The sequence below is a fragment of the Aspergillus fumigatus genome, chromosome 5 (genome assembly GCF_000002655.1).
Source record: "Aspergillus fumigatus Af293 chromosome 5, whole genome shotgun sequence".
NCBI classification, from domain to species: Eukaryota; Fungi; Ascomycota; class Eurotiomycetes; order Eurotiales; family Aspergillaceae; genus Aspergillus; species Aspergillus fumigatus.
Window position 1 is genome coordinate 2807121 of NC_007198.1, and position 21247 is coordinate 2828367.

Below are 21247 nucleotides of genomic sequence, written 5' to 3' on the forward strand. Positions count from 1 at the left end.
CCCCGGGCAGGTGACCAGTACTTTGTCATTCCCCGAGAGTGAAGCCCGACACTTGGCGTGGGTCGATGCCTGCAGGAAGCCGCATTTGTTGTTATCTTACAAGTTACGCTACAGCAGGATTACAGGGATATACATTACGTTACCGCCGCATGAGCGACTGCCATTCTCCGAGGACTGTCCTACAGAATCGACAGCACAATAAATCTACTCCGTAGGACATGGGCTAAGAATAAGTGCCCATACCCGATGGAAAATCCCCTGCTAGTCTTCCTTGGCGGGCTGTTCTGACGTCTAAGATTATTAGGGCTGCCCTTCAGTGACGATGCCTCGGAGTGCTGCTAGGTACCTAATGTTATTACTTACCATCGCAGTATCTTTCACTGTCTCCACGAACTCAGTAGCAACAAATACATACAATGCATGTTTTTGCTGGCTCCTCGACTATCCAGAATACCCCTCCAACGCCCATTTTAGTTGGACTAACGCAAGCCCAGGACACTGCTGACGTTTGACGCTTGTCAGACTTGCGGTGAACCGTCCGCTCGTGGATGGAAGGTCTGCATGCAATTTTGATATGCAAGGCAGCGGTTCGTCTATCACAAGCTGCTGACTGCCAATCAGTGCTCAACACCTTGTCCGTCTGCCGTCCGGAAGGATCCTGGAGAGTGAAGCGTGAACAAGATGGTGAAATTATTGCTTTGTTTCTCGGCCCTGATTGATGATTTGGGTCCTAAGAGTTGGCACTTCCACGAAGTATGATATGCGTGGAGGGGTGGATGATCAGAGTGCGCATTGCCTGATGGAGTGAATGGATGCCATACATGCGTGATTTAGATTCAGGCTGGAAGTTTTTTGCTTTGTCTGCTCCACATCAAAATACTAGAGTTTCCAATTGCATCAGATAAATGGGTTCAGTCCAAGTAGGCAAAATCAAGCAGCTCCTCGTATGAGGTACTCCGTGTTGACTTGAGGGCAGAATGCATTTGCAGAATCAGAGAAGGCACAGAATTCTGAGCAATTGAGAGTATGAGACAACCATATAATTATTATCATTGACCGTTAAGATAACATAAATCAAGTGTCTGATCCGCATCATCACAGTGATAGCGGCGAACTATTCCCAAGCAAGCCATGACACGTAACGGTTTCCGGACATAACAGGGATAGATGCAACCGATGCAGTAGTCACTCTGAGAAATCAAGAATCAACATCTGATCGACGAGTGCCAATCTGTCGAGTTGCATCTCTCCTCAACGCCGGACTGCTGCCGAGCCGACCTGCGGACATGAGTGGACATCCTGCCACTGAGCTGGAACTTTAACAAGCCGAGATGTCAAACAGCTGACCAATTTCTTGTCTCGTTGTCTTATGATGCAATTCCACATTACTCACTGATGGGATTTAACACCTGGGGGAGCTACTACTTCAAAAGGAAGAGGAGGGGAGTAGTATAGTAGGTAGAGCCTATGGCCCTATTAGGTGCTTAAGCTATTTAATTGAATTATATAGCCCTTATAAAAAGTTATATCAAACTAGATATCAGCTACTTTATACTAATTGATATAGTAACTTCCTACTAGTTATATAATCATAAGGACCATCCACATACTCCTTTTATATTTAGTCACTGTGGCCCTAGCTAGATTCCTCCCTTAGTATATTCTTACCATCCAAACCTAGGTCATAGGCTTCTTAAGGCTCCTAGTCCATGACAAAGATCTAGTATGAACTATTACTTCTGTATAATCGATATGAATGTTCCTATACAAAGCCGTACTGATGGTCACATTAGCCTGTAAACATTAGTGCTATGGCCCCTAATCAGGCATATGTCCTTTAATGCTTAGTGGGTTAGGATGGGATAAGGAAAGGCTACAGGCAATTGAGATGCTCCAGGCATTACTATTAGTGTAGCTTGGATAGACATTGTTCACAGTTGTATCTATTGTACATCTGTATATCTTAGTTTGAGTTTTGATCATTGAAGTAAGCCTCTGGGGGGATGTACGATCCACATCGCTGGAGATCCTTGCTTTCGCTACTGTAGTAATTACTCCACGCAATGACGTGGCTCAACCGACCTAGACAACGACCTCGTACCGCATAGCCATCTTCTGCCTCCTTAGACTTTGACAATTGAGGCTTCTGTCCCGAGGATTTCCGTTTCCGAGTGACCTTGCACGACCGAAGTCACTGAACATGACACGCACGTCCTCGTTTCAAACCTGTTCAGTGCGCGCTCGTCAAGATACTCAATGCCAACGTCGCTTAATCGGATCTTGTTCGGTCAATCTCGTTCTTGAAGGAGCGCTCATCCTCCTTCAAGGCCTTGCCGCCCCACGCCATAAGGAGATATGCACTCTCATGCATGTCACCTCGTGAAGTTGACTAACTGAAAGAAGTCGCACTGTCTAGAAGACTGTATCTGGATTCAAGGAACTAGGCTACTTGGCCAATGATTATGTACTCACGTTAGATGCTTTCTTTGCATGGGCGAGAGATACCTAGCGCTTGATGCTATCTTTGTTCATCCACGTACAGCAGCTTGCAGGTTAATGTTGACTGATAATAATATGGTCAGTTAGGATTTTTGACCATTCAGTACGTCTCCTAGTGCTGTATTTAGACCGGAACAGCCATCTCGCGACCTTTCCTTGGCGCAGTGTTCTTAATGGTATGGAGAAACATATTTGGAAGGCAAAGTCTGCCGTACAAATCCTCTCGCTGGAGAGCGGTGTTAGGTCTTCATCTAACAAGAAACAATATCGTGCAAGGACTTTCCAGATCGCCGTTGTCAAACCAGTTACGTCCCTGAGGGTCTTGGTGCTAAACGTAGACCGTTAGAGCGCGCTGTGCACCACTGGAGATTTAGTCTGGAAGCACTCACATAGCTGCCGTCTGTATATTGATGGGGATCAACCACATAGCCCAGCCATCTTCGGTACAGATCCTCGGCCGTCTGCGTATTGAACATGTACGACGTCCGGAAAAGAATGTGATCATATTCGTGGTTCCAATTCCAAATGCTGTCGGGGCCGCCATTCATTTTCTCGGGGGACCCTTTGTTCACAATCCTGTTCAGTTCTTTGGGTGTCCATTTCCCGTCAGAATAGATAGGATGGGGCACTTGAACAGCTTTCAATCCATGCCACAAGGCAAATGACGGAGCCGTCATCTCCGATGCAAGGCCTATTCCTTGCCCAACCTGTGCGGAGTGTATAGCATCCATCAAAGTTTTAGAGTACCGGCCCATCGTAATTGGCGCAGCGCGGCGAGGGTCTCTCTCCGATAGATTCCAGATCATGGTAGGGTAGGTCCACTTAGTGTCGATCGGATCAAATATGGGTAGGAATAACATAAGATCGGCTTCCTCACCCACACCCCACTCATAATGGTCATCGCGAGGGTGTGCTACTGGTGGCCTTGGTCCTATAGGAGTTAGTTTCGAATCAAGAGGCGTAGGTCCCCAAATGCTTTCCTTATCCTTCATCGAACTTTCTACCATTTTCATAAATTCTTCCCATGTACCATGCGCCCCTGGGATATAGAAATAAGCGTTGCGTTCCCAGAGATATTTTCTAGGTTGATTTCTGGAGAAATCCGCGGCCTTCTCAAAGAAATGGTACGAATGACCGGAGATCCTGGAGTCCATTTCCAACTGCCAGTAATAGTCAAAATCTGAGAAGACCTGGGAGAAAATTTGTAAAGGCTGTAGATGCTGATATTGGGGCCTCAAAGAGGTCAGTATGGTAACTTTCAACTCGCATTATGGCGTCGCAAGAACATACCTATGCTCTTCTATGGCTGGATACCAGGATTCCAAAGTATGATCGTTGAAAAGGATAGTCATGTCGTGAAACTCCTTGGGCATATACTTTTCCTTCAGTCGCTGAGCATTATCGTCCCCATTTACCGCGTATATCGGTATGTTGTTGTCCTTCACATGTGTCAGGATAAAAACTTGGTACTCCGACCCTGTATGCAATGAAAGCTCCATCACCGGTGACCGCACATAATGCTTCATGTTCTCGGTCCAAGGCATGTCATGCCACGCTCGCAAAATGACTGCGGACCTCGGCTTGAATTGCGGGAGGGATTGGTCTAGTCTGCTGTATCGGGAAGAGTCTCGTGAGAAACTGAAGTCAAAGGCAGAGAGTGCATGCTCAAGGACTGTTGAGCCGACTCGTATCTGTCAGAGTTCCTTTCAAAGCATTCCTCTTGCAGGGTTCTCCAATTCACTTTTTTCCAGTCCACAGGGGGCAGTGGTCTGGCGCCTTGTAACTGAGAATCCGTCCCGGAATAGCCGTATGCACCAAAGCGGGTGTATCGATCCATACATGAAAATCCATCGAGACCTAGCGCGTCATAGGATCCATACATCGGGAATGGAAAGTCTAACATCTGTCAGCGTAAGTTGCTAAGATATGCGGGAGCTCTTGCCTTTGGGGAGCCCCGGATAAGCCAACACCATGTCTTCGGGGTTTGCACGATCGAGATTTCGATCTCTGGGACCTCGGCACGCACGCTGCCTTCCTTTCCAAATACTCCGTGCTCCGTAAATCTTTGGGTCATTGCGCCGGGCCGCTTTTAGCGAGGTCGATGATGGATTATGTAACGTGTGATCCTCTGGGTGAGCCTTTTTCCCACTTGAAAGAACTCGCATTCCTTCTAGTAATGGCGAATCTGAGAAAGGAACAATCTCGGGGCTACACAACGGAACGCGACCCCTCTATTTGCTCTGTCAGTTATGGAAGGCACATTTGCCCCCATCGGCCACTATTCGCGATACAGGGGGTCCCTGAGGGACTTAGATAACCTCACTGCATGGTGACGAGGACTTTCTGAAGGAGATCACTGGACACTGACGCCCTTATCAGGGAAGTACTGAAATCGAATAATGCAGTTACCCCGATTGAACATCTACTCCGTAGAGTGAAGCCTTCAGTTAGTAAAGGCCGTAGAGATTGAAGTGGAGTTCAATCTCCCGCTGTGTTCGAGTCTCCGGTAACTTGTGTATTTCTCAGACCAGAGGTGGAGCAGCATTTCTCATCAGATGTCGACAACCTTGCAGTAATAATCTCAAACCCATGTTCTTAGATACCTTTGCAGGCCAACTTCTGACCTTATGCCACGGCACGGAATCTCCACGTCAGAAATTGCCATCGGGGAGAATTAGACCTATCGTCCGAAAGTGTCCGAAGAGTTGACAACGACCCAAGGGCTCAACTAGATTGATATTTATATTGATTCGAGAAGACATTGTGTCCTGGATCAAGACTTGCTATTATAAAGATAAATACTTACACTGTTGATTGCATGTCCCAGCTTCTCTAGAGCATCGTCCGCTGTGCACGGCACTGACGGATATGTTTCTTTATTATAGACGGGTGGACATGTTGGCTGTTAATTTTCCCTTCAGGGGCATTTGGAGGCCCCCATGTGCTCCCTTCCATGGTCGCAGTAAACCAATTCGTAGCAGCTTAAGTGTAGACAAAAGTGCCTATGAAACCGTGTCGAGCAACGATTCCGAGCAGATTACCTACCCCCCCTTTAATGCAGTGGGAACGGCGAGGTTGTTAATGAAGCTTTCACTGCCGATCTGCAAATTTTCTGAACCGCGAGGGCAATGAAATGACAGCCGCCGCCGCCGACTGTAATTCAGCTGATATCATCCAGCAATACTTATCTCGCCTCCAATGAACTGGGGACTTGTCGCTAAATAGGCATATTTCAGGTTCCTGGTCCTAGTTCCTGCTGGTCAAGTGCAGTCCTTGTCAACGCAACAGCACGATCGGCAGGCATTATGTCTTGTGAACTTCAAAACGTTGACAGGAGCTTGCAGATCTAATCACAGCAAATATGTTGACAACCGGAGTACAGCGCAGGAAAGGGGATATGTGATTGATTGGGGCGGCAACCATGACGTTTTCTCTAGAGGAGAATGTCACTCATCCATTCGATCGTAGTCCTTCAGCAGCTCGATTGCCAACTTCTTTTCAGGTATTAAGAAATCAACTCTGCCAGCCTTCCTCGACCACTTGAAGTAAATCGGCCCATCCCGGCCCGCCAAGTTATCAAACACCATAAAGAACTCACTCTGATCCTGCGATTCCACAGGCCTAGGTTTTGCTGCACTTGACAGTCTTTCTTGTTCTGTAGAGTGCCTCAGGTCCATTGCTGAAAGTTTTCTTGTAGGCCTGATGGAAGAATACCAACGTCGGATGTGTTCCTACTCATAGGCAGCCTGTGAATCCAATTTGCCCACAGCCGCAAAAGCAACACCTTGCAGACCTTCACCAAGTATGAGAACAGGGAGTACTATTTTCACAGCCCCCTCTTCCACACATCCACCCAATTGTCAAGTGCTTGCTTGGCAGCTTGGAGGGATTGAATCGCAGCGTGCCACTTGGTCTCGGCGTCCTCCAGCTTCTGCTGCAGTTCTCTGCTGAGAACCGCATGCACTGACAAATGGGCGGCCTCTTCCAGATTGTTCATCAGGAAGGAGGGTAAAGGCTGCGACCCCGGAGCTGTGGCGGGGGACCTGGCAGCAGCGGGCGCCACGACGGGTGCTGGAGTCGTGTTGCGAACTGCCGCCTGCTCAACGACTTCAACATCACGCTCCACCTTTGGCTTCCGCCCCCGTCGGGTTCGCTTCCGCGGAGGGTTAGACGCATCCACGGAGCCGGTCCCTTCGACGCTCACTGCGGCTGCGGGTTCCGATTCGGTCGCGCCCGAAGACGCTTCCTCCTCGCATTCGACAAACTTACGTTTGCGAAGTCCGCCCGGGGCCTGCCTCTTTGCAATAGAGACACCAGCTTCGAATCCGGCGGGACGAGGGGCGGACTCCGTCAACACCTCCTCGTTTTTACCCTTCAACCGGATCCGAAGAGGTCTCTTCGCTGGTGGGAGAGTCTGGTCCTCCGCGCCCACCGAGGCAGAAGGGTCACTGTCATTGCCAGCGTCATCCGTGACACCGACGTGTGCCTCTGCTTCCTTCTTCCGTTTCCGGGAGGGTACGTCGCCTTGAAACAATTAGCTCGTCGCGATCAAGAGAGACTAGAAGAGAAGGAGACTTACTGTCATCGTCATCGATCACCTGACGGTGCGTGCAACGTATTTTCGACTTCTTGCAGTTGGCACACGCCGGTGTCATTTTTTTGCCATCGGCGGCCAAAGGCGCCGATGGCTGGATGCGCCGCTAGAGGATCAGTAGCATGAAGAAGCACCCAAGGAGCAGAGAATGAGCCAGGTACTAACCTTGCGGCTGCGGGAGGGCTGCTTGCCACCCTCGACGCTGGGGGCCCTCTCGCTCCCAGCGGCTTCCTCAGCCTCGGACTGGGGATTGGCGAGGGGCTCGCCGGTATGGGACGCCTTCTCACTGTGGATGTTTGCCGTGTCAACCTCAAGCTTGATCCTGGCACAGTCGAGACACATGCTAGTCACCATGCCAACGAAACCCTTCGCGCAAGGGGCCCTGCACTTGACACAGAGCGCGTCTGCTTGCTCAGAAATTGTGGTGGTCTCTGAAGCTGACCCGTGCTAGCTGAAATACTGCCAACAGATCCAAGAGATCAACCCGTATCTCACCGATGTTATGTATGAGCTGCGTAGACAACTTATGTTAGCGAGCTGAAAAGACGCAAGGACATCAGAGAAATGGGTTCTTTACCAGAGATGTAACAAGCGAAGCTTGTAAGTATTGGAATGATATAATTGATTTTGAGAGCCGTGGTAACAGCTAAACAGCAGGTTATGGAGGAATGATGGTGTTGATGGCGGAGAGAAGAAGAAAGGGAGAGAGAGAGATGGGAGGAGGGTGCTTGAATACTCAAGTGACGCTAACAGACAAGCAAGAGAGTGAATGTAACTGAGATAAATATGGTGAGTTGACGCTTGCTGGAGAGGAATGTTCCATCTAAACCCAGCACCAAGCTCTACACTGAGAGGGCAGCAGGCAAGGCTGGGAGACTCACTTCACAGCTCTGTGGAATATCGCCTCATCTAAGCCTAAGAAAGATAATACATGCTCTTATCGACAGGACATTCAGGGCATATCGGGGCCAGACCCGGAACTGGATTGTCTAGATTGTGAGCATGGAGCGGCTGAGAGAACTGAACCTGCTGAAGCTCTTTGATATTCACTCGTCTGCTTTAGATCTATTAAAAAGGAAGCATACCAGAACAATGACGCCTGTCTATCTGATCAGCCACAGTACAAAGACGAAGAAAGAGAAAATTACAGCCTATAGAATCGCTCAATATATCATGGATAAACTTGAAGCAACGTATTGATCCGCTTCCCTTCGCTCCGCAACTAGACCGAATACTTTTGTCTACGGCCATAGCTCAGTCTCCTCCCATCTAGCGTCATCACTAGTCCCGCCAACAAGAGTCCAATTCCACCGTTGTGGCTTCTCGTAGTCTGACAGATCCAGCCGCTCTACCTCATTAGCGCGAATGACAACCACGCGAAAGTTCCCACGAGCAACAGGATCATGCAGATCATTTAGCTTCTGACCAAGCTTGAGCTCGGGATTAGTGGGTACTTGCGATCTCGGCGTTCCAGGCGGAGGATTCTTGAACGAGCCTATACAGCATCAGCCTTCAAATATGCCTTACCAAGCACAAGAGACGAAGAACCAACCTCTAAGAACAGGCGTATGGTTCGCAAAATAAGTCGTCACCTGCCTTTCCCAACTCCACTCCTTCTCCTTCCCCTCATACCCATCACAAACCCTCAACCCCTTCCTAATCTCCTCCCTGGCCTTTTGCTCCTGCTCCCCGCCGGACGGATCCCCAATCACAAACGCCTCTCCTCTCACCCTCCACTGATTACCCACATCCTTCAACCAGAATACCGCCTCGACCACATTCCCCGACGCCTCCAGCTGCCCGATCTTCTCCATCCGCGCATCCGTCGTAAACGAAATCATCTCGCTCTCGTACACGGGCGGGTTGGGCCGCTCGTTCTGCGAGTCTAGGGCCTTGAGCGCGCTAGAGTGTAGTTCTGTATTTGGGAACCAGCCTCGGAAACCGCAGGTGCGGGTGCGAGGGACGGTTTGGCCCTTTGCGTCGAGGGCGACAGTGGTAACGTTGAATTCGGAGGTGGAGGACTTGGAGAGGTGGGATTGGAAGGTTGAGAGCCAGGGAGCACGGGGTGGCATTTCGACTTGTGGCAATGGGTTTGATGAGGCACTGGCAATTGAAGTAGCGGATGAGGATGTGGATGTAGACTGGCGTCGTAGTTGGAGGGCTAGGGAGGAGAGACGTTTGCTATAGATGTTTGGAGCCAGGGCGTTTGGTGCGGACTGCGGGGTTGGATGTGTCGATTAATGGGAGGTATTATGGTTTTTGCCTTGCAGAGTGATGGGGAGCTAGCAAGCAGGTCAGTCAATTGGAGAAGCTATCCAGCACTGAAGCGTCAAGTCATGTCATCTGGCAGAACGATTCTCAACGACTGATACACGATTATTGATGACGTTGTGGCCAATATGTAACAAAAAGCACGTGTTGTTATCTTATCAGATCGAGAGCTTGGCATCAATCAAGATCCTCCTCATTTCATTTACAGTACATACCACGGCTGATGCGAGTCAACTAGTCGCTTATCATTATGCCACACAGGCCTGAGGTGGACCAATCTAGTGTGTTCGACTTAAAGAGCCTTTCTTTTTTTTGCTGCCGAGGAACACACATAAATAACTCCCGAGTAAAAGAGAACCCACTGAAACCCACACATGTGCCTCATGCAGAACCTTCAAGAACATATTCAAGTACAGAATTCCCGTCATAGAACAAGTGAAATTCAACGCCAGTCCGCATTCACGTCTGCATCTGATTCTCGTCTTCGCTGTCCTCACCAGCATCGAGAGCGCCTCCGGGTATCCGCCCTTCATTCAGTTCCTTCTCCAGTCTAGTGATCTCCTGGAGACTTCTCGCCTCACGGATCATCTTTTCGACCCGCTTCCTCTCCTTCTCGGTCAGCTTGACCCTAACAGCTTTGTCTGCCGGTGCTCGCTCAGCGCCGCCAGACGGTACATCAAAGGTACGAGATTTGATGCCCATAATCTTCGACGCGAGAGCTGTGGGTTCTTCGGCTGTACCAAATAGCTCCTTCGCCTTTGCCCGCTCCGCGTCTTTCACTTTCTGGTAGTCGAGGAATCGGACACTTGGTATCCGCCAGATCACCCAGTATCGATAGTGCTACAGATATCAGCAACTCTTGATTGCCGGACGCGTTGTAGCATTCATTGAATTCTAAAACGGAACACGCGACGGAATACAGGACAGCTCACCTCTTTCCTTGTAACAGGGTTCTCCAGTAACACCAGATGAGTCAGGCGTGTCAGGTTTCGGAGGGGGTCCAAGTCCGCCAATTCGGCCATATTGTTTGCTGTGAGGACCAGCGTCGTCAGGTTGGGGATTGTGGAAGCTATCGTGGGCTGAATATGTTTCACCCGATTGCGCGCAAGAAGGAGGGTGTGAAGACGAGGAAAGAAGGGGAAATTCCCCAGGGAGGAGATATCGTTATCCGTAAAGTCGATCGCATCTTGGTCCTATTGCCTATAAGCCGTCTGCACCGCTAGCCAACGAATCGAGAGGTGGCAGGCTCAACGTTTCGAACCGAACATACTTTTGCAATACCCAGGTTTTCAATGGTGGGAATCTTGTGCCCTGCATAGTCCAAAAAAAATGGATATCAATCCAGCTCATTCAAAAGTGTAGTATCTGTCCTTTTCAGGCCAAAGTGCAAAACCCACCTCGAAGGTCTAGCTCGCGATCTTTGAGCGGATTGATGTAGGAAAGGGAATTCTGGATAAGTTCGACAGTCAATCGCATTGCGGCGGTAGATTATTATTGCTGCTTCTCTATTGGGGTATCATGCACGCAAGTAATGCGCGGGCTTGAACAAAAGGGAAGATAATAATTGAGACGACAACAAAGCAGTTGAAATATATCGTAGAAAGCGGAGATTGAAGCCGAAGCTCTCTAGCGCATGGCTGAATTATTGAAGCCGCATTACCTCAAGATTTTGCCGGGCGGTGAGTTTGACCAACTGAGCTTTCTAATGAAGCACGTGATGTTACAGTGCTTGGTTGAATCAAGAAATATCCAGTATTTTAGCTTATTATCGACGTGCTATATAGATGTTTTCGAGTCTATGATACATGAAACCTCATTAAAAGCATAAGCCAAATTCATTCCAGAGAACGGCTTGCATGAAAAATGTCGGAACAAAAGCAGCAGCTATGTACTCCGGAGTACAAGATCATAATATAGAATGACAGAAATTAAAAAGTAATTCCACCTCCGAACCGAATCGAAGAGTGACAGCGAAATGCAGATCACCGAGGGGGAGTTTTCGGATGCAGAGACGACGATGGAAACCGTACCGTAACGCCAAACGATATGCAGATTAAACAGTATGATCATTAGTCTTGATCTAGGGGAGTCACATTGGGTGATCTGTGAGATCTTGTCGGACTGCCTGCCCTAGAGCGACGGCCGTTTGTGGTTGGGCCGAGTGCAACTGGAGCCAGGTGGTCCCTACTCTCCGTCCTGACGACCAATCCGGCCCGATCCATGGCATTGACGCCAGAGTCGGCGGTGATTCCCAACCCGATGGTCGATGTGGACGAATTGTCCAAAGCAAATTTGAAACTAGGAGTGGTTGGGCCGCTCCAGGTTGTTGTTCGCTTCGGAGGCATGAAGCTACTCGAATCCGTGTCCGAGGAGTGTCTCCTGTCCAGAGACCCACGTCCGGAGCCTACCAACCCCAGGTCATACTCATGGGCACCGTCTTCAAGAACGCGCTCGTATGAATGTGAGCTGCCGCCGAAGAATGGTAGTTTGCCAGGGAAGGTTCTTCGTTTTTTAGGGTAGCTCGGATGAGGCGCACCTCCGCGTTTGAAGAGATTCTTGAACATGTGGTAACCTCTCAGTCGACGACTCCGACCGCAGAGGAAGAATGCAGCCATTGCAACAATAACGAGGAAAAGTAGGAACCCCGGAACCCTGCGCGAGGAATCGCCATCAAAGAGCGCATCGTGCCAATTCGCAACGTGAAGCGACTCATTGCTGGGAAATAACTCGACACTAGGATATTGGAAGTCATTGGGAACACCTGGGACATTGCTGCCAAAGCCAACTGGGAGCGTTTCTTGAGCTTCTTGAACCTCCACTGGAACCTCAGAGCATGCATAGAGCACCATTTTACCCAGTGTCCAGCTAACTTCGGTGGAGTGAATCTTGTGAACCGCTTGAAAAGGATCAAGAAATCCTTTCTCCTTGCCATGGGAGAGAACTTCCTTAGTTCCGTTGTGACCTGAACCAGTAGTGTCCTCGAGACCCACGCGAGGGATACCGATGCCGTTGTGCAGCATATTGATGATCCATGAAGCCTTGAAGCAGACCTCGGAAGCTGATTCCCGATCGACCTTCTTTCCCCACGACTGTTTTTGTATACCCTGGTCGATGGCTTCCCAATCTTGTGTACAGAATTGTTGTACCCGCTGTTGATAAGTATTGAAATCGTACGTCTTGTCCTTGTGCGCCATTTCAAAGATCTCATGCGTCGTATGCCAGTACTCACTGATACCGATGAAATGATTCACATCAAAGTCAATAGCAGGGACATGCACCCCGTGAAGAAGACAAGGTTCATCCGAACAGGGTGCATCCTTGTCCAAGAGCGGGTATGTCTGTCGCAAGCATTCGTCGAATCGCCCAGTTCCCAGCAGAGATAACTCCGAGGTGTCGCCGGTCCGCAGAGGTTTGCCGTCAATTGTGGTTCGAAGCCCATTGGGGAGACAGGGGTCGGGAAGCTCCTTCGCGGTTCCGGCTGCGGTTTGTAGGGCCTCCAAATAACGTCTCCGAGCTTCGTGCACGCCAAATTCAAGCCAGGATGTCACAAACACCCGATGCTCCTGGGTAGAGCCGTCAATGTTTCGTAGCCGAAGGAGAGTCAGGTCATTCGCATGTTTCTCGGTTTCGGTTATATTTGGCGCAAAGGCAATCTGCGCGGATGCACCACCCATATCCAAGAACCCATAAGTATGATGGCCCTTGCCATGGTCATGACCCTTTGGTTCATCGAAGCTGCCCAGCAAATAATTGGTCGCGATCCATCCGTAGAGGGCCTCTGTCACCCCCGGGATTACCTGAATGTGCACGCCGCAATCAGGAAGCAGAAAATCATAGTTCTTGCTGGCGTAGGAGCAGATCTGTTGTAAAAGAAGCTCGCGCTCATGATTGGGTAAGAGTCGCATCCCAGCAGTGGCTAGTAAAAAGATCGGGGTATCCTTTATCTGATCGGCGGGGACGATCTTGCGTGCATGATCGAGAAGTTCCGCAAGATGCTCGGGGCCGACTACCTCGGGTCTGTCGGCGAACGATGACACGCCTATAACAATGCGATTGTCAGCCAGAACTCCGAAGGGAAGATGCAGCCAGACATGTCCTCTGATATCACCTACCAGGGTGTATCTTTTTCGTCCATTCAGATTTAGTCTTGATCTCCGGTAATGTTTTCAGCTCATCACTTTTAGCGTGCTTGCGAGCGATGGCGGGGTCCAACCACCGATAGACGTGCACTCGAGTCCCCTGTCTCAGTTGTTAGTAGGGAAGCAACGGCCATTCGCAGTGATGACGCGTACAGATGATCCCGCATCCAGGACGATGCCATAATGCCCTAATGCGACACGGTAGTCAGCTGCCATTCAACAGCGAGGAACAAAGTAAGCTGAAAAGGGTAGTGGCGCCATACATTTGCCCATCGGAACGGGGAGGAAAAGTGGATATTATGATTATATGTCAAGCATTGCCGCCAGGTTGGCGACCTTTTAACAGTGAACGTTCGAGAAGCGACAACACTCAGTTGTGAACAGGCGTCGAAGTGAAGCAATGCGACAGCATGCAACAGTAAGCTACACCTGGGGAAAGCGATGGACGACGGAGAAGGCGGGGAAACAGGGGAAGAAAAAGCCAAAACTTAGTTTGGATCAAACGAATGGCCTTGCTTGAGCAAGATAAAAACAACAGAACAAGAGGAGAAGACGACGATGACGACGCCTCGAAGGAAGACGACAAAGATGTGTACAGGGTCGGTCTGGTGGGGAGAGGGAGAAAAAAGGGCCAGAAGAAAGTCCAGGGTAACGTTAAGACGGGAACGGATGGCGACACAACGCGACCACTCCCGTCGCCGATCGCCAACGGGACCGTACACCGGAATACCACTAGCCCTTATTAGAAGTGGTCTGGAACCATCTGGATATCAGGATTTCAGGATACTGACAGTGGGCATAGATTGCACACATCCCAACCCGGATATGCATTCCATAATCTCTGAGCTATAGGCAACAGAATACAATATCATAAGGAACAAATCTCTACTGGACCCTGTAACTAGTCTTTTCGAGAATACGGAGATCTCAAATGATGATACGTACTCCAGGCGCAGCCTCAGACGTTCACAGAATCACGTTCCCATCCCCCACCCCCCTTTAACTGAAAATAGTTTTGAAAAGTGAGCTAAAGAGCACTAGACTTACGCATTGCGGGCGGATTGACGTAAGCTCCCCCCACTTTACTGATTTTGCCCGTCGCGTCATTGGCGGAACTTGACAACTTTATCTCCCGTAGTGAGACTGGCTGATAGCCTGATCGTCGACCCTGAGACCTCAAGTGTCATCCCTCCACGATTAGGATTCATCTATGCTGCACTGACTACGTTTTCCAGAAGGCTCATGGATATGTTAGCTTCAAGGTGGTCTTGCAAATTGCCCCGTCTGAGTTATAGCGGGTTATTCATGGCAGCCGCTTCAGTCATGAATCCCTGCAGATGGCAGTATGCAGTTGCATAGTCCAACGTTCTCTGTTCAGGAACATGTCAAACTCCGAATTGACTCTACCTAGCCTACGTACTCAATGGGATGCATTCCTCTCCACTCATCCCTCCCTGAGCCTGTGGTCCCAAGGATAGCCCTCCCGATAACACCCACTACCAACTCCACTGATAGGGTCATGTACACTTCAAAATCCCCAACCTCATTGGACTCCACCTAAACGAATAAAGCTAAGATCTCATTGCAAGAAACGGATAATCTAACCTACATTGCTTTCCCCGCGTGAGTTTCATCCGTCGAAACTGATGACTGGTTCGAAACCCCGATAATGGTTGGGGTTGTCACCGGAAAGGAGTTGTTGTGCACTAAGCTCCAGTCTCCAATCTGTTCGTCAAAAAGCTGCGCCTGGTCAAGTCCCATCATTTCGGATTCTTCATCGACTCGCAAGTTCATTCCCGGGATGAATTTGAGAATGTATAGCAAGACGCAGGAGACCACGAACGAGTAACCCGAGATGGCGCAGATTTCAGCCAGTTGGTAGCCAACTTGGATTCCATTTCCGTCGATCGCTCCACTTGAGAAGGTGAAACCATCAAGTGACGAGATATCCTCAGTTGCAAACAGACCCGTCAGGAACGCGCCGACGATGCCACCCACACCATGGAGCTTGAATACATCCATGCCCTCGTCAATTTTCAGCCAGTCGTTGATATTCTGCATGAGCGAGCACACAATGCCGGTGATGAACCCAATACACGCTGCTAGCCAAACGGACACGAACCCGGCGGCCGGGGTGATGCCCACCAGACCAGCAATGGCTCCTTCGCAGGCTCCAACTACGGAGAATTTCCGCTTGTGTTTGATGTAATCAACAATAGTCCATCCTAAGATGCCTGTGCTCGCTGCTGTATTAGTGTTGAAGACGACCATCATAGAACGCACACTAGCATTGAGAGTTGAACCGCCCTGTGACTGGTTAGCGATGCGCCCTTTCAAGGCGGACTATTGTTGACCGTACATTGAATCCCAGCCACCCGCAGCAGATCAGGACGGTCCCGATGAAGACCAAAGTCGTGTTATGAGGTTTGCACAACGAAACCATGCCATGATCCTTTCGCTTTCCCAACACCATTGCGTAGGCCAGGGCAGCCCAGCCGGAAGCAATGTGAACAGGGCCACCACCGGCGAAATCTAAAGCTGGAAGATTATAAAGCCAGCCGTGGCTGCTCCATGTCCACCGCGCCAACGGGCAGTAGACGAGTGTGGCCCAGAAGAAGCTGAATATCAACGATGGCAGGATATTTCCACGTTCAAAGGCCCCACCGATGACAATCATCACCTGCCCTAGTCAGCGTACGGGTCTCATTTGTCGCAAGTGTGCAGAGGCTCTCACCGTGCAGGCGCAGAAAAGCAGCTGGTACAGGCAAAACACAATTTCAGGAAGTACTGCAGAACCCGGGGACGGTGCAACAAGGACATCCCTCATTCCAAAGTTCTTGAGAGTACCAATGAATGGGCCACCGTCCCTGGAGTAAGTAAGAGAGTAACCCCAGAACATCCATTGAAACGTCGTTCTACTCATGCTCAGTATCATCGAAGTAGTATGGTCTCAGGGAACATACACTGCAAGGACCATCCAGGACTGGAAAAGCAGAGCCAAGGCAGATTTCCGGCGTGCTAAACCACTGTAAAGTAGACCGATTCCAGGCAAGATAAGCCAGACAACAAAGCTGCAGGCCACGATATAAACGTAGTGATACTCGAATCCGGCATACTGTGCATTCACATCAACTTTGGTCGGATCACCCCCTTTGGGTGTCGAGGCATTATAGACTGGCTATCGACCGTGAGATGTCGTCAGTCATGTTCGATTCACAGCGCAAAACTGCTTCAGGAAGATTTGTACATTAACATACCTCACTCATACTGCAGGGTGTTCGTCGCGCAGCTACGCTTTCGACTCTCTCTTTCGGCTCACAATCAAACAGCCATACGGTGATCCGTAGGGATCAGCGGCCCTTCAAAAAGACTCTCCCGCATTTATCTACTCTTCTTTCTCGAACTCTTGGCGGTTTGCAACCACTAAAGCAGGCTCCATCATGGCAATGATACGCGCAGAGCAATCTTGAAATCCATCGGAAAGAATTTCCTCACCACAGCACACGAACGCTTATCTATTCGCGCCAAGATCGAGGACGCCATCTTAGACTCCATAATCACGAAAATGGCGCTTGGGTAACTGGTGAGCATGGCACTGGTCTCCCTTTTGTTGCCGTTGCCAAGGAGCAACGAAGCCAAACTCCCGGAGGACACTGATAAGGCGTAAGGCTGCAGCTGATGCTCTTATCACCCCGGATCTTTCATCTCTCTAGGGTTTAGAGCTATATCGGCCTGCTTGTAATGGGAAATGCAATGCGTAAGGGCGGATGGCAATCATTGGTGGTAGATAACGAACTTAATCTGGGGGTTGCAGAATATGATAACAATGTATGGAGCAGACTGGGGCTTTGGTCCGATTTTTGCCACAGGGCCGTCCTGTACTCTAGTCCTGACATGAGCCACATTAATCAGATGTTTCATTGCTGTCGAATCGCTGATAATATCTCTGCATATCAGTAGCAGAGAGATGTAGCAGCCCAATTTTGTGTAACTGCACCATCTAACCAACTCTGGCAAAAGTGAGGAAGCAGGACATACATCTCAATGAATCCATAAGGAGTGAGAGGTAAATCATGTTGGTGCATAGTATACCTGCGGGTATGGGAACCTAGGAAGGTAATGCAAAGAAATGAGGGGGTTTCTGAGCAAGGGATAGTTGCTGGGGAAATATGATCTATATTGAGAGCCAGCCCCCACTGACCTCCTAATACCATAAGCAGTAAAAATGTAAACGACTCCTGGCCCTGCCATCCAATCTGAGGCAGCCGAAGCTGACCCCAGAGAACGCTCCGAAATGTGAATATGGCTCAGTGATACCTTGAAGAAGGTCATACATAATACAGGCTCTTGGAGGGGCAGACGCGGGGACAAACTCCAGCATTGTCACAGTTGGAGAGCGATTTTGAAAGCTAGTAAGATGGTCTTTCCGGGAACGAGATACATTAAACGTATATGTACAACCAATAGTTACAATGTAGAGTGTATGCATACAGTGAGTAAAAGATGCGAAATTGGAGGCAAAATGGGTACAACAACCCTATGCTGTAAGGAGGGGTATTAGTAAGAAAAAAAATAAAAAAAAAACGATCAAGGGAACGTCATGCGGCAAAAGACCAAAATAAATATTCATAAGCCATCAGAGTTTCGACGGCGTAATAACATTTCTACGCATCGTTCGTGTTGAAACATCAACGTTATTCGTCGGATCAGGGCTTGCTGCACCCTCGAATAATTTGCGGCCGACAGTGTCGGTCATTGTTAGAACGCGTGATGAGACCGTGGCTCCGTCCCGACGGTTTTTGCTACATCAGTGTCAGAGAAAACTAGCAAGAAACTGTAGGAGAACGGGGAAGGTTAGTTCACTCACCCTTCGCGTCTTGACTGTGCAATCAACTCGGTGAATTCCCATAGACGGCCGCGGGGTAAGAGTTTGCCTGTTGCCGAGTTTCGCTCTAGGGTCCATTCAGGGGCAAGTTTGATCTTAGGACCTGTGCGAGACTCTTTGCTCTTCGCGACAAGGATGATTCCTTCTTCGGCGAAACGTTGATAAGAATTCTTGAGCGTTTCTTTGTTCACAGCCTCAAAGTAAGAGAGATCTCCCTGGTGGTACAGAGTTTTTCCAAGCTACAGGGGGTATTAGATATCATCATGGACGAAGCTGTCTTCAAAAAACACTTACGATCTGTGCACTATCTTGCGCCTTCTTTTGATCGATCCAAACGTCCTTTGGCCCATCCAGAGGCGGAGTAAGCCCCATGAGGGACACTGCGCCAAGCCAGGCCGCCTCAATGAAAGGCCAAATAAGGAAACAGTAGAAGTCGTAGTTCTCTCTTCCCCGCTGACGCTCAGCATCACTAAGTTCAACAAATAGTGGCTTCCCGGAGGAATCTCTGGAGACCGTAATGACTTCATCCTTTTCTAGCCCTCGCAGTGTTTTCTCCAGGTTAGTTGTCAAACCCTCGGGAGGGAAAATGAATTCACCGCGGAACAGCTGCAGCGAGTCAGTACCTATGTGCCCTTTGTAATCACGATAAACATACCTGTGATAGGAATGAGACCTGTCTCAGAAGATCTTCGAACGAAATACGTTGATGTGCAGGACCACCGCCCTGTTTGACCCTTGTGTACATAGCTGCAGAGACAAGTGCTTCCGTTATGAACAAATGGATTGTCATGTTGCGGTAGAATGAGAGCTGGAAGCGGTCTATAGCATAAAAGGTAGGCTCAGCCAAACCGGTTACCTCGCCCACGAGTTTGGGGCCCAGGACTTCCAGAGCACGATCTACAACAAGTTCAGTGGGAGATCGATAGAAATGAGCAACACGTCCTCCTTTCGCTCGGACCCGTTGGCAGAGCCATTCGACACGGCGTACCAGCTCTCCCTTGCCAACACCACGACCACGGAGAGTCAATAAAACGGTGCCAACAAGAGCCGTTGGCATCATCACGGACACATTGTTAATATCAGAGAGAACTCGGTACCCCAGCGTTCTCAGAATGCGTCCTCTTTCTGCGTAGCTGAGTTTCTGACCAGACTTTGCGTCGATCTGGTTGGGCAACCGACTCAGTTGCTGCGTGATGAATTCTCGCAGACTCCATGGCTCATGGAACCGAACATCGACCCGACCCAACTTCAATGACAGAACAGAAGACGACGAAAGAAGGTCAGCCAAGTTTTCTTTTCGCTTCGGCTGGCCAAGGAGTTCGCTAATGTAGGACCTAATTAATGTGTCAGAAGAATGTGACAGGGAACCATACGTTCTGGGGTGCCATACTCGGTCTCGATGACCTTGTCATACTGCGTGCTCACGGGACAAATAATGGTGTCTTCAACCCGTCCTGATAGCAGGCTGTCCACAATGAAATTCAGGATACCGAATTTTGGTGACAAGAGCTTGCCCGTCCGTGACCGTCCCCCTTCAATGAAGCATTCGAAATTAAACCCTTTCTGCAAAAGCGTATCGATATATGCCTGAACAACAGTATGATACAGTGGGTCGTTCCCGAAGCTTCTCCTGATCCACATAGCGCCTGAAATGGTTAGCTGTGATGGTACAAAATTGGCGTGATAATGACTGTACCTGCATGTTGTAGAAAAGGGCCGAGTAACGGAATGTTGAGATTGTCGCCGGCCACGACGATCGGCAAGCCAATTCCCAGACGATAGCAGATAAGCTGCAGCGACACGTAGTCTACATGAGACTTGTGGCAGGGCAAAAAGACGATAGATTGCTTCTTCTTCGCTGCTTCTTGGGCAACCGATCGCAAGCGCAGAACTTCCTCGCTGGATACATGGATTCCTGAACAGAAAGATTAACAATCTGCAGTCGTCACAAAGATTAAAATCTTGGGAGACATCCTTACCCTGATGATAGGCCCGTGTAAGAAGTTGGGTGCAAAGATAATATGCCCCCCGGATGAATGTCTTACTCTCCATCTTGCAGATCATGTTGTCCATCATTGTGTCAACAACCTCCTTCAAATTGCTCTCAATCTCAGCCCGGCGCTGCTTTTTCTTCTTCGATACGGGGCCCTGGCCCATCTGTAGAAGCCCTTCCTTTTCCTCCACCGCAAGGCGCATTTCTGCTAATTCCTTGACCTTCGCTTGCAGAATTGGACTGGCAAGGATGCTGGACTTGATTCGTTCCGAGAACCCGGGGTAAAATATAGGCTGTCCGATCACATCGTTGTATGCGCGCCACCCTGTTCCCGACATGTAGAGACTAACTTCCCGCAAGAAGTCAAAAGGATTCTCACGAAAGCGCGCCATATGAGAAACGAGGTTGCGCTCCGTAATTGGGCCATCCTGAGGTCCCCCAGTGTATCCACTTGGATGAATTGTTACCTTATCACCAACTATCTCCAGGTCGGGGGCCTCCATGGGCGCCTTTTCCACCGGCATCGTCAATCGGAGCTAGAAGCGATTGCTGCGGGGAAAGGGAAGTAAAGGAGTGTGATCGAAGAAGCGAAACGCCAGTCCAAATCGCATCTAATCGGGAACGAGAGCACGCAGGAGATTAGATAAGTCGTCGTCCGTCCGTTGATTGTTAACAAGCATCCAGAGCCATGACTGAGCCTGGATAGTTATACCCCAGCCAGCTCTCCGTCTTCCCAACAAAAGCCACTGCTGGACTCTCAGACTCTTGGGTTACTTTCCCCAGAATACCTCGGATATTAGTCATGTAAACTATGTCGTACCATCATTACCTTTCCGGTAAGGTACGTAGGAGTACGCTATACGCTA

The 21247-nt window shown here is 49.5% G+C and overlaps 7 protein-coding genes across 7 annotated transcripts; all 7 read right to left on the minus strand.

Annotated features, from left to right (window-relative positions):
- Positions 1 to 2553: 2553 nt before the first annotated feature.
- AFUA_5G10960 (DUF3405 domain-containing protein) lies at positions 2554 to 4918 on the minus strand (the record flags this gene model as incomplete). Its single annotated transcript, XM_748458.2, has 6 exons — positions 4468 to 4918; positions 4139 to 4395; positions 3790 to 4079; positions 3530 to 3732; positions 2889 to 3430; positions 2554 to 2820 (listed from the first exon to the last, which is right to left on the minus strand). The coding sequence occupies exons 1-6, from the start codon at positions 4571 to 4573 to the stop codon at positions 2554 to 2556; spliced, it is 1665 nt and encodes a 554-aa protein (XP_753551.1). The 5' UTR covers positions 4574 to 4918.
- A 786-nt stretch (positions 4919 to 5704) lies between these two features.
- On the minus strand, positions 5705 to 7447 carry AFUA_5G10980 (uncharacterized protein; the record flags this gene model as incomplete). The annotated part of the gene is made up of 3 exons (XM_748457.2): positions 5705 to 7023; positions 7079 to 7199; positions 7259 to 7447. 3 exons carry the CDS (start codon positions 7445 to 7447, stop codon positions 6326 to 6328), a joined length of 1008 nt encoding a protein of 335 aa, XP_753550.1. The 3' UTR covers positions 5705 to 6325.
- A 445-nt stretch (positions 7448 to 7892) lies between these two features.
- Positions 7893 to 9486, minus strand: AFUA_5G10990 (uncharacterized protein). The gene is made up of 2 exons (XM_748456.2): positions 8646 to 9486; positions 7893 to 8588 (listed from the first exon to the last, which is right to left on the minus strand). The coding sequence occupies exons 1-2, from the start codon at positions 9163 to 9165 to the stop codon at positions 8335 to 8337; spliced, it is 774 nt and encodes a 257-aa protein (XP_753549.1). The 5' UTR covers positions 9166 to 9486; the 3' UTR covers positions 7893 to 8334.
- A 45-nt stretch (positions 9487 to 9531) lies between these two features.
- On the minus strand, positions 9532 to 10995 carry lea1 (U2 snRNP complex subunit LEA1). The gene is made up of 4 exons (XM_748455.2): positions 10762 to 10995; positions 10635 to 10675; positions 10297 to 10557; positions 9532 to 10204 (listed from the first exon to the last, which is right to left on the minus strand). Exons 1-4 carry the CDS (start codon positions 10838 to 10840, stop codon positions 9824 to 9826), a joined length of 762 nt encoding a protein of 253 aa, XP_753548.1. The 5' UTR covers positions 10841 to 10995; the 3' UTR covers positions 9532 to 9823.
- Positions 10996 to 11095: 100 nt separating this feature from the next.
- On the minus strand, positions 11096 to 14497 carry AFUA_5G11010 (putative nucleoside diphosphatase (Ynd1)). Its single transcript, XM_748454.2, has 4 exons — positions 13767 to 14497; positions 13657 to 13691; positions 13477 to 13603; positions 11096 to 13403 (listed from the first exon to the last, which is right to left on the minus strand). Exons 1-4 carry the CDS (start codon positions 13774 to 13776, stop codon positions 11434 to 11436), a joined length of 2142 nt encoding a protein of 713 aa, XP_753547.2. The 5' UTR covers positions 13777 to 14497; the 3' UTR covers positions 11096 to 11433.
- Positions 14498 to 15108: 611 nt separating this feature from the next.
- On the minus strand, positions 15109 to 17082 carry AFUA_5G11020 (ammonium transporter; the record flags this gene model as incomplete). Its single annotated transcript, XM_748453.2, has 5 exons — positions 16761 to 17082; positions 16467 to 16681; positions 16238 to 16370; positions 15863 to 16183; positions 15109 to 15810 (listed from the first exon to the last, which is right to left on the minus strand). Exons 1-5 carry the CDS (start codon positions 16767 to 16769, stop codon positions 15109 to 15111), a joined length of 1380 nt encoding a protein of 459 aa, XP_753546.1. The 5' UTR covers positions 16770 to 17082.
- Positions 17083 to 17782: 700 nt separating this feature from the next.
- AFUA_5G11030 (lysophospholipid acyltransferase family protein) lies at positions 17783 to 21167 on the minus strand. Its single transcript, XM_748452.2, has 7 exons — positions 20368 to 21167; positions 20085 to 20303; positions 19779 to 20034; positions 19044 to 19722; positions 18683 to 18994; positions 18371 to 18627; positions 17783 to 18305 (listed from the first exon to the last, which is right to left on the minus strand). The coding sequence occupies exons 1-7, from the start codon at positions 20903 to 20905 to the stop codon at positions 18140 to 18142; spliced, it is 2427 nt and encodes an 808-aa protein (XP_753545.2). The 5' UTR covers positions 20906 to 21167; the 3' UTR covers positions 17783 to 18139.
- Positions 21168 to 21247: the final 80 nt, after the last annotated feature.

Excerpts from the sequence above, each read along its gene's own strand:
- AFUA_5G11030 (XM_748452.2), bottom strand. The coding sequence starts at position 20,905 with ATGCCGGTGGAAAAGGCGCCCATGGAGGCCCCCGACCTGGAGATAGTT. Across the intron at positions 19,723-19,778 it reads GACAAGGTCATCGAGACCGA|GTCCTACATTAGCGAACTCC; the intron begins GTATGGCACCCC and ends CACATTAATTAG. Across the intron at positions 18,628-18,682 it reads CGCAAGATAGTGCACAGATC|CTTGGAAAAACTCTGTACCA; the intron begins GTAAGTGTTTTT and ends TACCCCCTGTAG.
- lea1 (XM_748455.2), bottom strand. The coding sequence starts at position 10,840 with ATGCGATTGACTGTCGAACTTATCCAGAATTCCCTTTCCTACATCAAT. Across the intron at positions 10,676-10,761 it reads TCGCGAGCTAGACCTTCGAG|GGCACAAGATTCCCACCATT; the intron begins GTGGGTTTTGCA and ends TGGACTATGCAG. Across the intron at positions 10,558-10,634 it reads AAAACCTGGGTATTGCAAAA|GACCAAGATGCGATCGACTT; the intron begins GTATGTTCGGTT and ends TATAGGCAATAG.
- AFUA_5G10990 (XM_748456.2), bottom strand. The coding sequence starts at position 9,165 with ATGCCACCCCGTGCTCCCTGGCTCTCAACCTTCCAATCCCACCTCTCC. Across the intron at positions 8,589-8,645 it reads CCATACGCCTGTTCTTAGAG|GCTCGTTCAAGAATCCTCCG; the intron begins GTTGGTTCTTCG and ends GATGCTGTATAG.
- AFUA_5G11010 (XM_748454.2), bottom strand. Across the intron at positions 13,604-13,656 it reads TCCTGGATGCGGGATCATCT|GGGACTCGAGTGCACGTCTA; the intron begins GTACGCGTCATC and ends CAACTGAGACAG. Across the intron at positions 13,404-13,476 it reads GACGAAAAAGATACACCCTG|GCGTGTCATCGTTCGCCGAC; the intron begins GTAGGTGATATC and ends GCATTGTTATAG.